This window comes from Pelmatolapia mariae, linkage group LG16_19 (assembly GCF_036321145.2).
Source record: "Pelmatolapia mariae isolate MD_Pm_ZW linkage group LG16_19, Pm_UMD_F_2, whole genome shotgun sequence".
NCBI classification, from domain to species: Eukaryota; Metazoa; Chordata; class Actinopteri; order Cichliformes; family Cichlidae; genus Pelmatolapia; species Pelmatolapia mariae.
In genome coordinates, this window is record NC_086241.1 from 43026780 (window position 1) to 43044293 (window position 17514).

Below are 17514 nucleotides of genomic sequence, written 5' to 3' on the forward strand. Positions count from 1 at the left end.
ACACACATGAAAATCACTCAAATACACAAACACACACTTACTGAAAATCACAGTTACCCAGAAAGCCGCATACATATTCATCACTAAAAAAAGGAAACACACTACAATTTGATGTTCCATCAAAGTAGGGAGAGTAAACTATGAATGAAATTATGAAAAAAACAACAACAAATAGAACAAAAAATACTCTCTCCCATTGTCTCCTACAAGCTACAAAATTCAAACTATTAATATCTTTGGAACGAATGCATGCTTTTATGAGCCTGAATCAGAATACTTTATTAATCCCTGAGGAAATTATATACACGTACATATTTTTACATCTGTTGTTTTGAAATATAGACCCAATAAGTGAGTCTTAATCAAGGGGCAATCTCTGAAGCTGAAAAATTAAGCCAATGCTACATGCATACAAAACTGCAGTTCTACTCACTTTTGGGGCCAGCCTCAAATGGCTTGAAGTGACAATTTCATATTAAAATCCCAGACTTTACAACTTAAATGCACGTTTACAGCCTGGCACAAAAAATGGATTTAGGATAGGTTCCCTCTTCGCAACTTGAAATCGTCATTGACCTTAGTACTGGAGTTGGGGGCGAGGTGGGACTGGGACACCTGTTTCACTACAGTTCGTAGAGTACCTGAACAGTGTCTGTAGACAAGTCCATCACTTCTATTTAAACTACTACCACAGCAATATGCTTGCAACCAAACATATCACAAGGAGTTTTTTCCAACTGGTTGGGCAATACAGATTTTTTCCCTAAACAGGGACAGGTTCTTGCCAGGGGATCGCTAACCAACCTTACGTGACTGGGGCATTAGCAATCATTTTTGCAGTGTGTGGCATCAAACTCCAGCAACCACTCGCAACCAGTCAGAGAATACTCGTTGTTCCTTCAAAACCGGCCATATGGTTGCAGAGCAGTTTTTAGGCCTGCATGACTGGGCATTATTGATTTGATGCTACACTGTCACCATGATGTTCACATGTACAAACTGGAGGACAAGTTAGCATCACGTGGTTATTGGTCACAATGGTCACATGGTTATTGGTCATGTGTTTTCAAAACCTTAATAAAATTATACTTCCTGCATCTTGGAAAAGTTTACTTCTGCTCCCACACATAAAGAACTTGTAACTATGGCATTTTCTGAAATATTTATAATGTTAATTGCTTCTGTCATCTCAAGAATACTTATGATTAATAACCACTTTAACCTTTCCTCATGACTGAGAGTTTTGCATGTAATAATTTTGTGTTATTTTGCACAAACTCGTTCCCAAAGCTTTCTGTTCTTATCCTGTTCCCCACTTTTCAGAAATGACCTTAGTTTATTCTGTGGTTTTTATATCCATCACAATTTCGAACTTGTCCCCATTTTCTGTTTTTACTTTCTAAAAATTGTTTTCTTCATCTTCTGCGGCTTTTTTCATAACTCCTTTTTCCTGCTCACGGCTACAGAGAAATAAAACAAGATTTGCCAACATTTTTCCACCTGTTCCTCCTAACCCCCCCCGCCTTGATCTTCTGTTATTTTCATCCTATCCTTTCCTCACACCTCCTGTCCTCCACTGAAAGTGATTCTCCGTGAAATAAAAGCTAAACCGAGGACAAAAAAGCAAAGCAAGCAAACGCTGCTTCCTTCCCCCAGAGGCGGTGTTCCTCATTATGCGCTGAGCAGAGCGGCCCTTTACTGACTAAGACAGATGAAGCAGATACAACACTCGTACAGATTGTTTTCTCTTGTCGTTTTTCCACCTCCCCTCCTCTCCTCCATTTCCGTCTTGTTCTCACACTAATGTTAACTAAATGCTTTGTAAAACAGTATCTCACGGGGGGTGGAAGACGAGAAAACAGACAAATCGGAGAGGAAGGATCGACGAGGCGCCACTGTGGGGCTGCGTTCAACACCGGGATGGTTACAGAGTGTTTGAAGTGTCAAGTTCGCTTTCTGTCACACTGCGCTGACGGAGCGCACAAGAGTATTATAGAGAGCCTTTCTGACATTCAGTCACCTGAGGAAATTTGAATTATAAGGATCTATTATTCATTTCTACCTCAACATAATTCCAGTCAACACTGGATATAAAAAATAATGTGAATAGAAAGTGTGCAAACCTACATGGAAAAACATACTGATATCTACACTAGCTATCCAGACATTTTTCAATGCATTATTTTGCAATAATGAAATAAATGTGCATCTGATGAGATTAAGTAGTTAAATGCCATGTGTTTCAGTGTAACACTGACCTCTACACATCCTATACATCTGTATTTTCTATTTTTTACCCAAACACAACAGAGACTGGCACACGAACACTAAGCAAAGGTATTTGTTGGGCCCAGCTTCAATCTGCAATGAAGGGAATATGACAGGAGTGTCCAACTCCAGGCCTCGAGTCCCGGTGTCCTGCAGGTTTTAGATGTGTCCTTGATCCAACACAGCTGATTTAAATGGCTAAATGACCTCCTCAACATATCTTGAAGTTCTCCAGAGGCCTGGTATTGAACTAATCATTTGATTGAGGTGTGCTGACCCAGGGCGATATCTAAAACCTGTAGGGCACCGGCCCTTGAGGCCTGGAGTTGGACACCCCTGCACTATGACAACCAGATGGACAAGTTAATTTTCCTGTGTGATGCTATGATAGATGTTGAAGTTCTGTACTTCTTTGTCTCCCAGCTCCAGATTCCTTCCGTATGTCCTTCAGTCAGTGTTGAGTTTTATGTGAGTGATGTGAAATACATGCTTTTCAAAATAACTGCTGTAGCATTGTTAGTGTCCTCTATTTTACAGGGTTTACTAACCCTGTAAAAATTTCAAGTTCTGTGTTTCTGTCTTTCCTTTCTGGTATTTTGTACACAACTGTTTGAATAAAACTATATGGTGATATACAGCTAAATGCTCCGATATCTGGCCGTGAGGCACTGTTGAGACACATTGCTATTGATTATTGGTGTAAAATAGCAGGTGGTAGTCCACCCAACTGAAACTTAAAATGTCTTCATGAGGGGCCTAAAAAATATATTGAAATCTTTCATTTTTAAATACTTTCTTACTGATTTACTCTTTTATGTATTTTTTTATTTTTTAATGATCTGTGGTGTCATTATTTTGAGAAGTTCTTTAACTAGTATGGTATTTTAAACAGGATTCAGGACAGATACCTTGCTGCTAACTAAAAACCTTTGGTTAAAACACTGGCAGTGTCTTTCAAGCTTAAATGGACAAATTTGTTATCATACTTCACTTTCTACTTCCCTTTCTCTCTCTCCCTGCTGCCTGCTGCTGCAACGCCGATAGCGGCTGTAACTGCTGTCTCTAATTCATCATCCTCCATACAGCAGAAAGAAGAGAGCAAGGGACAGAAGGTGAGAGGAGGGAAGGCAAGGCTCTCAGTGAGAGAACGAGAAAGAGGAGAGGAATGGAGAAAGAGGAAACTGTGGAGAAGGTAACAATAAGATGAGAAGACAGATATTCTAAATAAATAAAAGTAAAGAAGAGGATGGGAGTGATGCATAGAGGAAGGCAACCAAGTAGTTGCACTGAGAGAAAGGATGCAAAATAAAGCAAGGTGAGCAGGAGAAAAACATGAAGAGAAACGAAGAGGCAGCAGAAGGCCAAGAAAGAGGAGACAAAGCAGAGGTCAAGGAAGAGCAACCGGGAAAGAGCAGGAACAGAGGGTGAGGAGGAACGCAGGGAGCGATGGAGTGAAGGAAGAAAGGATGACAAGAGAGGAGGATAAAGCGATAGAATGAAAGGTTGAATGAGTCATATTGGCAGCCGTCACCTTTCAGTCAGAGACTCTGCTGGATTTATGAGGTGATTCACTGACACTCGCCCAGTCTAATGGATTCATCCTACAGAGACATTAAAATCGAACTGTCGATGAAGAGCAGCGCAGAGGCCTGTGCTGATATTCACACACTTCTTCATTCATCCATGCTAACGGGATCATCCTACGGAAACATTCAAATCAAGATGTCCACAAACAAAACCCTGGTGCTTAATCAGTCATTCACTCACTAATTTATTATTTTATTAATCTTGGAAAAGAGCGTGGTGCACAAGTTTAATTTATTTAGAGTTTTGTGGACTAAAAACACTGACTAACACGTTGTAGAATAGGAAAGTGGAAGTTCCCTAAAACTAAACTAAAAAACTAAAGCTAAATGTGAAAAAACAATTTAAGTTAACTAAAATAAACAAACTGAAATGATTTCGTCAACTTGGAAAACTAAATAAAATAAAATAATACTATAGATGAAATGTTCTTAGTCCTGTTTGCCTGACGAGGCATTGATGGATGAGTTTATTGAGACTGTGAGTCAACTCATTTCAGTGTAATAGCAGTACTGATTTTCCTAAATCTTGCCTCTGACATACAGTATGCCCTCCATACGTTAATAATTCAAAAGATTAAAACTAACACTGAAGCTAATAAAAACTGAAATAAAACAAAACCATTTCAAATAGTAAAAACTGAACAGAAACAATAATTAGTCCTGAAAAAGATCTAAAATGTCATCTTCAGCTACCAAAGTAGACGGCCATCAAAAGTCTGTGGTTAAAGTAGAACTGGATAACAGAGTTTTAAGGTGGTATCACTGTTGCCTCACAGTCAGAGGGTTCTGGGTTCAAACCTGTGTAGGGTCCTTCTCATTCTTACATTAAGTTCATTCATTCATATATTTACAAAGTCTAAATCTTCTCTCTGTTTCTCTTTTATCACAAAGTCATTAATTCCTGCAAAGTCAAGTCACTCAGTCATTCAGTTAAACATGCATTTGCTTTCAATTTTAATGTTAGTCGTTCATGTATTCATGTTGGACTTTTTAAGATATAAAAATGTTAAATAAGGTAACAAGTGAAACCAAAGTGCTTATTGCTATTAAAAGTATGACTTTGATATATGTATATATATATTTCTGCTCTCAGAAGGTTTCATATCCTGATTTGTTAGGAGCTTGGACATGCCTCATCTTTCCTATATAAGCATTTAGATTATTTTGAACATAACAATAAGAAATATGAAAAATAAAAATTGACTTTTAGTTACTTTAGTTACTACAAAAAATCTATATCTTCCACCCTAACTAACTTTCATTCTGCTAATAATTTAGAATTGAGATATTTTGCTTGAGATTAGTGAATAATTCAGTCTGACCTTCATTTTCTTCACAACTGAACCAAAACCAGAAATCTCAACTGAATGAAACTCACAAAGAAAAACATGTAACATCCAATTAATACAAAACTCATCACACACACCACTGCACTGGACAGACAGACAGACACACACACACACACGCTCACACATACCCAAATGTAAATGTGAAAGGCAACAGCTAACATATGAATAACCAATTAGAGCCCGACACATTCAATGTAAATTACTGAAATATTACGCCGCAGCCTCAGAGGGCTGAAAAACACAAACAAGATGAGGCTTTCATTTACATTTGTGCTGTGGGTTTTCAATCTTTGCGCACAAACAACTTGCGCATGTAACAACTGTTATTTAATTCAAGTAGAAGACAGTCCAGTGGCACTACGGTGGGTTTGATTCGTATATGTGGACACTTGCACAGACAACGCACGCACCGCACGCTTCGCGGAAGCCACCGTGAAGTCACACTGACAACACCCGCAAAGTCTGCAGAACACAACATGCTACAGACTCAAAGGGAGTAATTTAAGCCTCAGTTTTTTTATTTGCATACACACTACTCAGTGTATGTTGTCATTTTCTTTTGTGTGTGTGTGTGTGTGTGTGCGCCCTGTGTGTGAGTGATAACTGCAGCGAGAAGCTCCTCAAAGCCGGGGATGAAACGCCGACAGGCAGCGTGACCAAAGACGGTGCTCGCCGAGCCGAGCCTGGCCACACCAGATTACTGCTGTTAACGCTCACACTCTGTGTGTGTGTGTGTGTGTGTGTGTGTGTGTGTGTGTGTGTGTGTGTGTGTGTGTGTGACTGCATTTAGCTGCATGTGTGTGTTGTCTGTTATGTTTGCCTGTGTCTCTTCTATCACAACAGACAACACTGACCTGCTAGTTTTCACTCTTATTATTTTGCACTCCATTACGCTCTGCAGCTTCTGTCCTCTGCACGTTCAACGCACAAACTCGAACACCTTGTTTAACAGGCCCAATGAAATGGTGGAACTTCTAAAAGTCAGAACAAAGGACTTTAAAGTGGACCTGTTATGATGATTTACAGCTCCCTGTATTTTATTTTTGGAATACACAGGAGCAGCAAGAAAGAAGTCCTCGTTTGTCTCCTATTGGGCCTTAGTTCATTGTTTTAGCTCACTTCCTGTTCCCTTTGAGCCAGTTTTCTTCTAATTGGCTGCACATCACAAACAGAAGGTTTGAACAATGGTTGGCACTTCTGGGCTCACAGGCTTTGTCCCTCAATTGACCATAGGAGAGAAATTCAGTTTTATGAGTGCTTAGAATTTCTACAGGGTTTATGAAAAGAATCATCTGTCTCCTATAGGATATATTTTTTAAGTAATGGACACAGAAGCTTGGGGTAAATTTCAAAATACATGGCTGAATATAAAGTTTTACACGCAAAACTTTCACTGTTCACAAATGCTCAGTGAGCCGCCCTACAGACGCACAATATATATCCATACGATAGTCAAAGTCGTTCCACACTTTGGCCAGCATGTCTGCAGCCACTGCTGTTGTTGTGCAATTTTACTGTACAGTTAATCCATGATGGCTGAAATTGGTGTCAACCTTGATCCCAGTGGTAAAATGCCAAATCAGCAAAATTATGATTGATCCATCAATGAGGAAGCTCGCTGATAAGGAACGCTCAAACTACTGGCAACCACGTGAAATTCATACATCCCTTTATCATATTTCTTCTTTCCTTCATAAGAGATGGTCATTTTATTTCTGTGAATTTAAGTTAGAATAACATGATTTCACAAATCTCTACTCAGAATTTAGCCATGTAACAAAGTGGCGTCCTGTCCAGGGTGTACTGCACATTTGGCCCTAGCTGGGATAAGCTTGAGCCTATATTACACTAAATTAGCACATTAAACTGATGGTTTAAAGTGGTTGCTTAGTGTCTTACGGCTCTGTAGTACTTGCATTGATCTCTGTGACTTCTCTTAAAATCTCAGGGATCACCTCTAAAGTAGGGAGCTGTTGTTATCCTGGCTTGATAACTTTTAAATTCTATATAGAGAGACCGTCTGATTCTCATAACCCCAAGAATGAAGATCCTGAGCCTAGTCATGTGGCAGGTTTGAGGTTTGTTAACCAGTTTGCTAAATTACCGTATTTTTTTGGACTATAAGGCGCACTTAAAATCCTATAATTTTCTCAAAAATTGACAGTGCGCCTTATAATCCGGTGCACCTTATGTATTAATTGTGGTTGTGCTTACTGACCTCGAACCGATTTTATGTGGTACACAGGGCTCAAAAATCTGTGAAAATGTTTTAGTATGACTTTGGTAAGCTACGAAGCCGCACCGCTTGATGGATTGTTGGAGCATTACGGCTACTGTAGTCAGGAGCCTCGCGGAGTTACTGTGCTTCAACATAATATTATTGTGTGCGTATAAGGACCCCAAAATGGCACCTATTAAGAGACATGCTTACGAAGCGGATTTCAAACTCAAGGCTTTCAGTCACATTTTGTTTCGCTTAACGCACCTTATGTATGAAAATAAACCTGTTGATTAATATTGCGCTTTATAGTCCGAAAAATACGGTAGCCTAATGGTGGATGAACTGTAGCCCAGGAGGTCAATGAATATTATTAATATAATTAGATTCTGAGTGTATGCGTCATAATTAGCATTACATGAATGTGTGTGTACATGAGGGATGTGGATAAATTTTAACAGGTCCTCCCATAGTAGACATGCATTTGTTTTACAAAATATAGAGCACTGTAAAGCAATTACGGAAGCTAACAGAAAATTACTGATCACTTATTCTGTTGTTTCCTGTTGTGCAGTTACCTGTTGTTCCTGGCCAGGTGACTGCAGCGCCTTCTGTTGGTGGGTGAGGGGTACTGCAGGCTGCTTAGTTTGATAGCCATCTGCTCTAAGGCCATTCGCTGGGCTTCGCACTGACTGGTGGTCTGCTCCGCCTGGAGAAAACAAAGCAGAACACAGGGATATATATTACCCAGACTGAATTATTTCTTACACTTCTTTGGTTCATTCTGAGATTGCGTTTGAGCCGCTTAGGCGCAGTGTTTCCTGCCAGGTAAATGACGCTCCGCAACGTGGTGACGTCATTTGGGGCGACCGGAATCGATAAGGGAATCGTTTGCAAAAATGGCAAACAATTCCAAGGAATTGAAACAGTGGGAACCGGTTCTCAACAAGAACCGGGTTTCGATACCCATCCCTACCTGGCACCCTATGCTGGTAAACGGTCTAATGTTAAATAATCTGTCATGTTACAAATTAACACTATGTCTGTGTATGTCATGTTCTCAGCTTGCTGAATTGCAGGTTTTCCATGAAAAAATCCTGCTTTTCTCTGGTTTAGGACTTCTGCAAAGACCCCTCGAGCGTAAGACTTTTTAATACATTCTAAGGTGAACTTAATTCAGTGCTTCTTACAACGTACAAATACCCTGTCTTATATAAAGACCAAGATGACCAGAATCAAGGTAACACAGTGAGCCTTCTTGAAAGCGAACAGAGTGTGTGTGCATGATGAAGTCGCAGGTCTGAGTGGGATCATCTTCCACTGAGTGTGATTAGCTGTTTATTGCAGATGAAGGAGATTCGGACGTGCCGCGTTTTGACGGACGTGCCCTTTAAAGCCCTGCGAGCATTCAGCAAGCCACTAGAAACACTCTCCATACTTATCCCCCGCGTCAGCTGACAACATACACACACATCTATGAAACGGCACGTACATGTGTATGCATATAAATGTACATACACGCACAAACATTTCACTAACACAGATCACCCATAAAACCTGGCGCACACATTTAATACGAATTGCTTTTCTCTGGCACAAATTACCCCTCATACACACACTCCTATCAAGCTCGCACAAATGTTCCCATAAAGCCACACACGCACACAAATTGACCATCAATTGCTTCACACACAAAAACAAACAGTCACACATGGAGCATGATTCGCTGCTCTTTCTCACGAATTATCCTTCTCTCTCTCTCACACACACGCACACACACACACACACATCACAGCTAGTTGCACTCGGTATCCAGACACAATCATATAGAGGCACTCAGAGCGCCGCTCAGATGTAATTGCATACAAACTATATGGAGATGAGGCCTCAATTGAACCAATGAAGGCTGAGTGAGTGTGTACAAACAGCCCAATGCGCACACATACACACATATGACCGCCTGCTTTTTCCTCATTCAGTAACAATCTGAATAAAGTGTTGTCGCGTCGAGTTGCGTTCGCCGTCCGATCTACTTAGCGGACTCGACGGAAGGATCTGGAAAGGTCATCCAATCTGTAGAAGGCAGAGCTGCTCAATCAGCGAGCTAATAAACAAACCGGCAATACACAATCAACAGCACTATCTGTGTTGAGGTGTGTTTGAACGAGAGAATATTCTGTTTGTGTATGTGCTGCTGTTATAGAAATGAAACTAACTGGAGCCTCTCGGAGGGAAAAAAAACAGAGTTTATCTAAATGTCTCTCCACTTTCCTTCATTACTTCTCTCTATTTCTGTCTTGGTTGCGTTTGCAGACTGTTTGCTGGCTAGTTAGTCGGTCAGTGAATCAGTAAATCAGTCAAGTTGTTCATTAGCTGGTTAGACTGTTCTTTTCTGTGCTAATATGTTCCCTCACACAGTCTATAACTTTGAATCCAAGCCAAGAAGTACATTTAAAAATTCCCTAATTTATGTAAGCTTTTTGCACATTTGTCAAGTAAATTACTGTACTTACAGCAAAGCAGAAGCGACCTTGGTCAAAAGAATAACCACGGCAGGACAGCTAATCCAAAAAAATTGAATTAACATTGAAAGGGGACTACTGTGGTTTTACTAATTTTCTGTCATTTATATACTGATACAATGTTGGGTGTCAGGAGCTGGGTCTGTAACCCAGCATTTTGAGTTTTATTTTGTATTTTGATATGTGGAATGTGTTAAGTTCTTTGGTTGCTATTGTTACTTAGGATTAAATTGAGTTTCTAGTTCTTCTATAACTCCTGATTTAAAAGTCTTTTCTTGTCTTCAGTGACAATATGTCATGTATTTGTTGTCTGTGTGTGTCATGTAGTCGGTGTTATTATGTCTACGTCTCTCCGTGTTTCCAGTTTTATTTTGAAAGTCTTGTGGTTCTATGTTGATAGTGCTTAGTTTTGCTCTTCTCCTGTGGAGTTATTATGTTCATTTGTGTCAGCCGTGTCTCCCCAGGTGTTTCCACTTCCCTCATTACCCTTCTGTGTGTTTTCATTCAGTCTTTGTCCGGTTGACTGTTTTCTTTCCCGTTCCATGTACTTCATGATTCTGCTCAGGTCGTGTTCATGTTTCACGTTCATGTTTTTCCTCATCATAGTTTCACACGTTCCTGTTCACAATCATGTTCATGCCATGTCATAGTTACCACAGTTTAGTTTTCCCTGTTTAGGTTTTAGTTTCGTTTTTGCCCCTGTTCACCTTTTGCTTTATTTTCTACTTGTGTATCAGCCATAATAAACGGCTCGCTTTTTGTTTAACCTTAGTGCCGCCTCCTTCCCTGTCTGCACTTGGGTCCTCATATCAATACTCAGGCTGTGCCGTGACAGTTGGATGCTCATATTAAACATGGCTAATGTTTCAAAAAATGTGTTTCGTTTTTACCTTTATTAACCACAAAGAAAAATAAGTCTCTTGAGATTATAAAATGTCTCTAACAAAAGTGCAGTACAATCAATAGCGCTGTATAAACTATTAGCTTGCACACACACACACAACTAAACCCATACTTTACTTAGGTACAAGCGAAAAAAATAAAATAAAATAAAACATAGAAACAACAAAAATATATAAACTTCAGTGTCAATAAAGAATGTATACCTTAGTAAAAATAACTGTCTAATAGCAGAAATAAAAGTAATACCATTCAGGCAAAACTAGTCATTCACATTATCTAAAATGAACTTAAATTAATTGTCATGGTCCTGAGTCATGTGACCCAGTGTTTCTAAGTTTCATGATATTTTGTTATTCATCTGTATTCTAGTTTCTTTTTAGCTTATCTAGTTACATTCTGTCATACCTACTTGCAGTTATATTTTATGGTTTATTGGGTTCCCCTTGTGTCTCATCCCTGTGTTAATTCTTCCTTAGAGGTTAGTGAGTCTTATCTGTCATGTCTCCTGTCTGTGTAGTTCATGTCGTCAAGCTCATGTCACTTCTGCGTCTTATTTAGGGTTCCTGTTTTACTTTGAAGGGTGTTCAATGTTCATTGCTTTAGTTTCACTTCCACTGTGGTGTCATTTGGTTTGTTCTAGTCAGCTGTTTCCTCACGTGTCTCCACTTCCCCTGATCACCTCATGTATATATTAAAGTCCTCTGTCTTCCTGTGTTCAATGTCCCGTCGTCCTTGTTCCACCCATCATGTCATGTCAGGTTTCAGGACTCTGTGCAGGTCATGGTCATGTTGCCTATTCATGTATGAGTTCATTGTTCCTTCATGTTCGTGCACAAAGTCCTGTTCATAGTCATTGCAGTCTCCTTCTCATTGTCTTCCTAGTTATCATAGTTAAGTCTGTTTTCTCAGTTTTCAGTTTTCCCAGTTTAGGTTCCAGTCTTGTTTTGCCTCTGTGCTTACTGCCTTGTTTTGTTGACCTGATTATCAGCCGTAATAAAAGGCTCGCGTTTTGTTCAAGTTAGTTGTGGTCTCCTCGCCTGTGTCTGCACCTGGGTCCTCACACACCCACACACTGTCTCCCCCCACAAACTGCGACATTAATTAAGTGAGACCAGTGTCTTAAGTTTTAATTTAGGAGTGATAAATTTGAATTCTCCTTTTCCAAATTCCATTTGAACTTCTGGGACAGACAAAGTGGTGAAACATGGAACCCAGGACAACAATTTCCCACAATTTCTGATTAATATAAGTCAGTATATAAGATTTAAGCAAACCAAGAATAGCCTTATAAATAAAAAATCTACATATAAATATACATAGTGGCTGAATCTACAACATGACACAGCAGACCACCAAAGCTCAGCATACAATGCACAAGGGTGAGTAAGAGCGTTAAAGTTTGTAATAAATCCCATTGTTCCAGAATAAACAGAATGCAGGATATGTAAGCATTCTGGGGACCCATGTATATAAATCACATCACCATAACCAAACAGAGACATAAAAGTCTCTTTCTGGCCAGAAACAGATAGACAGGAAAGTAAACACCAAGTTTCAATTTCAATTTTTTCACCGGTTGCTGAATGCGAGGTGTAGACGAGAGTGAGTTGTCAATTGTTTTTCCTAAGTACTTATATTGAGATGCTCACTCAATCTCTGAGCCCTGAAGTATATAATACATGAGAGGTTCAGGGGTTTATATTTTGAATTTTTAAGTTTTAAATCACACAGGCTATGCTTTACTGCACTGGAGCTGACAGAGAGCCTTGCTATAAGAGGAGTATATCATCATATCATCAGCATAAAAATGAGGACTGATCACATTAAGCAAGCTAGAAGTCACTGAGGCCTGATTGATGTATAACTCTGAAAGCATCCAACGTTTTCTAACAGCCCTTCAATGGCAAGTCTTGGTTTTAAGATGTTATGATCAACTGTGTCAAATGCTATGGCTAGGTCAATAAAAATGGATGCACAATGTTGCTTGATATCTGCTTGAAACAATTAAATCAATTACATTGAAACAATCACTTTTAAGGCTGCTATAGTTGTACTGTAATTTTTCTAGAAGCCTGACTGGAAATCATTTAAAAATCTCCTTTACGGAAAGGAACTCTTTCTGCTGTTCATTAACAAGAGTTTCCAGAACTTTCACAAAAGCAGATTATTTAGAGATGGACTTGTAATTATTCAAAACTGGAGTATCCCAACCTTTGAGCAAAGGGAGAACAAAAGCAGATTTCCAAATGGTTGGAATTTCATTTGTATATATAAGAAATCCAAACAAAAAAAAAATGACATTGGTATTTTTGTGCAAGCAATCCCTATGAGCTTTCAGCTCAGATTTCAGACTGCTCTAAACACTCAGTTTCAGACTTTTTACCTGACTCATGGCTCTTAATGATGTCAAAGAGAGTGGATATCTGTATTTAGTCATCTCAGACACAGAAGCTCCACCCAACTACTGTTCACACCTGTTTTATATTGACAGAACGTTGGTTTAAAGGAAGGCGGATGGGAGCAAAACAGTTTGTTTTAGACATTAGATGACAGGTCTCCAACTCCAGTCCTCGAGAGCTTTTAGATGCATCCTTGTTCCAACACACCTGAATCAAATGACTGGCTTGCTATCAGGCCTTTGCCAAACTTAATTCAACCATTTGATTCAGCTGCGTTGGAGTGGGATGCATCTAAAAGCTGTAGGAGAGTAGCTCTCAAGCACTGGGGCTGGAGATCCCTGCATTAGATGAACTGAGGAACTCCAACAATCCCCACTATAAAAAGATTATTCTGAACTCTGAATCATGTAAAGCTATTGTCAGTAACACAAGAAACATTTATATAAGTTGGCCAAGGAAGATGGCCCAGCACCAAGGAAAGTCTGCTGCTGCCATAGGAAGTACATCATAAAATATATTTAGTGTTTTGTGGAAACAACTTTTGAAAGAAGTTCATTGCTGACAAAAAACTTTGAAGTGATAATGTGATGTTTTTGTCAGTGCTACATGGTCATAATGTCAGTCAGTCAGTAAGGAGGTCACTAACTGACTCAGTCCCGCAGCTACATACTCACTCAGTTATTTATTTAATCATTTTTTCTGACGTTGGCAACAGCCGAGCCAACGCAGGCTAAGGTATGAAAAAGCAAATTACATCCATACCAGCTGACTAAAGCCATAATGAAACACGCACACACACTTGTACAGTATGTGTACACACTGAAGTACACTGAAGCAATTTCTCCTGGACGCCCGCCTTGAGGACACAGTGACTAAAGACACACACACACACAGTGATGAGTTGGGCTGCTTCCCAGTCTGAAGGATCTTCAAGGATTTCTGTCAAAAATTATTTGTCTTCAAACTAGACTCATGCCTCCATCTGTTAGTTTGCATGCGCATGTGTGAATTGCTCATTTTGCCTAACTGCCTATTGTAAGAAGGACCAAAAGAAAAGCAAGCATATATGTATGTCTATGAACCTCTCCTATTTATCTACCATGCAGCCAGAAATAAGTAAAGGGCCTAGCTAGTGTGCATTTTCAGGCTCCTGAACGCATTGCACAATGCAGAAAAAAAGGTGATTTCCTAAACATTCAACTATGAAGGAGACCACGACCTTATCATTATCACAACCCACTGATCAAAACTGCAGCATTATTCCAATAATTATAATTATTGGTCAAATGATTGCACAAACCTTCAGTTTACCCAAACCGTTATTTAAAGTGGATCTATTGTGTTTTTTCCTCATATTTCTGATGCCTAATGTAAAAATGTTTTAAATAATGGGGTAGTGTACAATGTACAATAAGCCAAAAGCTCAGGCTACAGTATGCTCTAAAGCAAAAAGCTCAGTATTATGTCAGTGAGAAGGGATATCCTCATATGGTCATCTCAGACTGCTTTCTACCTGCTGTTCAAACTTTTGTTTTGTCTGGCTTAAAGGGAAGAAAGCAAAAGTTCTTGTTTCAGGCTAAATGCTCTGTTTCAAACTGTTTTTTTCTACTCTTGGCTCTGTATGTTTTGTTCTTGAGAGGGCATATGAATAATATGTTCCTGAAAATTGTGCAAAGATACTCTAGTTGAGTCCAAGAATAAAAATTGGGAGTTTAAAATAAGCAAAAGAAGGCCCCATCAATGTGTGAAGAACTGTCCGTGGTACTCGTCCTGAAATATGCTCTCGAACGTAACTTGTCTAATGTTACATGCTGAATGAAGGGAATTTTATGAAGGAGGACTATTAAAAAACACCTGATGGGGATATTATGGACTATGTTGGAATTTATGTGGTGTCAGTTACGTGATATCTGATACAAAGAGTTACACAAAAAATAACCTCTCTTCCATTTTTAATAGTGCTGCTGGCGTGGCTCTAGGCAGGCACTGACGTTCATGGTAAGGATCAGCCACGGGCTTCTCCTCTAGCGCCACCATGAGGATAAATTTGTGGGTTTGAGACATATGTTTCCGGATGACTTGCAATAACATTTTATCAATAAATTCACATCCTCTTAGAATGAACTGTAACTTGCTACTATTATCATTGTTATTATATTGTGTGCGTCTGTAGCTACAGTAAATACGGTGGAGGTTTGTTTGCTGCATTTGTGATAATCTCATCTGTTTCTGCTGCTACGCTATCAGCTCTTAAAGATAAAACCTAGAGTAAATATAAACAGAATCAAATATTTATTTTATTCCTATCATTGCTGATAAGATATTGTGAGCGATTTCAAATGGAAAGGCTGAATCCAGTGTTTCCAGTCCTGTCGTTAACGCTGCTAATAGACACACAAATCAATAAGAATCTGCCTCATTTGATGAATACGTAGACTGTCCTCTGAAACACACACACAGAGAAATGCACACAGCCTGTTGTAGATGTGTGTGTATTGCACTTCGATGTGCTGAATCAAGTCATTTTAGGGCTTTTTGTTTACATGTCAGGGCCAATTTATCCCGCATCCTCAGAAAACCTCACCACTAGCTGTGTGAGTGTGTTTATGTGGGGGTTTTTTTTGTTTTCATGTCTTAAAAATATATGTATGCATGTGTGTTTTCTGGCAATTGTGTGTTGATTCGCTGCTGTGGAACTGTGGCTTGATCCCTTATGAATGTGCATGTGTCCAAAGATGTTTCTGTTTGGGAGTGTGTTAGATGTGTGTGTGTGTGTGTGTGTGTGTGTGTGTGTGTGTGTGTGTGTGTGTGTGTGTGTGTGTGTGTGTGTGTGTGTGTGTGTGTGTGTATGTGTGTGTGTCTCCTGGGGTTTTCCTGGGGCTATAACTGCCAATCAAACAGCAGTGTTAGGACTGAGAGCTGAGCAGCAATAGCAGCATATAAACACACTGCAGGATCCACAACATGCTGTCTGCTCTTACACATGGTTCATTAAAAATAAATATCAGACAATAAATCAATAAACAAATCAATCAACTAATCAGTCACATCACAGAATAACACTTCATTAGCATGAGAGAAATAGAGGGAAATATGGAGATAAAAAGGTAAATAATGTTCACTCTTTCAAAATTTTGTGTTGTATTTGTACTCCAGACAAGATTATCTGTCTCATTTTCACCTTTTGTTAGACACATGTGGACCAACAGTGACAAACAAGAGCAAGTTTTGTGCAGCTGAGTGTCCAGGAGTGCCTGCAGTGTCACCTCAGCACTGTTCCTTTAATCTGCCAGGAACATCTTAATGCCAGAAGTCATGTGAATGAGTTCTGGCTCTTTGGCAGCTATGTTGATTGTTGCCTGGAGCTGTGCCCAGAAACATTGTTCTGAGAATCTGCAGGTTTTGTCACCATGCAAGCACAGAGCAAATTTAAAGCAAGTTTCCCACAGTGCACCTTCTGTCTTTCAGCTGCCGATGAGGTTTTACCATTTCCCCACGACTCTGTCAATTGCTTTGCTTAAAACCTCTGTGTCTCAGTAGCTTCAGGATTGATTCGACAAGATACAATCTGGTCACATTTGCTGTTTAAAAAGGATAGGACTTCTCCGTGTTGCTTTAAGTTGGGTTCAGGAAACTTAAAAGTCTTTTTATGATTTCAGTTTTTGTGTTTTGTTTTGCTTTTTTAATGTGCAAAATGAAAATGTACATAAAAACAGCTGGACTGAAAGGAAGCCTGTTACCTTTTCATGAAATATATTGGAGCTCCAGCACTCAAGCGTGAGCATATATAAGCAAATACTAGAAAGTTCACAAAGGAGGTTACAATGAAAGGCTGATCTGTGGCTACACGATACACTACCCAGACAACTTATAAGGTACACCTTCCTAGCACTGAGCTCAGAACAGCCCTAATTATTCTTGCAAGCAATGTGCAAAAGCATCCTAGGACATTTTGGTCCATATTGACATGATAGCATCATGCAGTTGCTCCGGATTGATTAGCTATTGACTGATTAACTGTGTCCATCCAGATTGAGATCTGGTGACTATGATTATTTTACTACTCATAATGTTTGAGTGTGTGAAATAGACAAGCTGCATGAATTTTGGTGTGAATAGGTGAAGGAGGCTCATTGCAAAAAGCACTATGAGTGGTCAATAAACTTCCAAAGCACAGTTACATTGTGTCATTGCAGATGAAAACTTATATTTTTACAGACACTATTCTCTACAAGAAAATGACTCTATGGGTCATTTGTGCAAGTTGAT

At 39.4% G+C, this 17514-nt stretch overlaps 1 protein-coding gene across 2 annotated transcripts in view; it reads right to left on the bottom strand.

Moving 5' to 3' along the window:
* Window positions 1-17514, bottom strand: part of akap6 (A kinase (PRKA) anchor protein 6) — a 215407-nt gene that overhangs the window by 95572 nt on the left and 102321 nt on the right. For both annotated transcript variants that reach the window (XM_063496793.1, XM_063496794.1), the window contains exon 14: window positions 8000-8130. In XM_063496793.1, the coding sequence (XP_063352863.1) occupies window positions 8000-8130 (131 nt within the window). The remainder of the gene's footprint in view (window positions 1-7999; window positions 8131-17514) is intronic.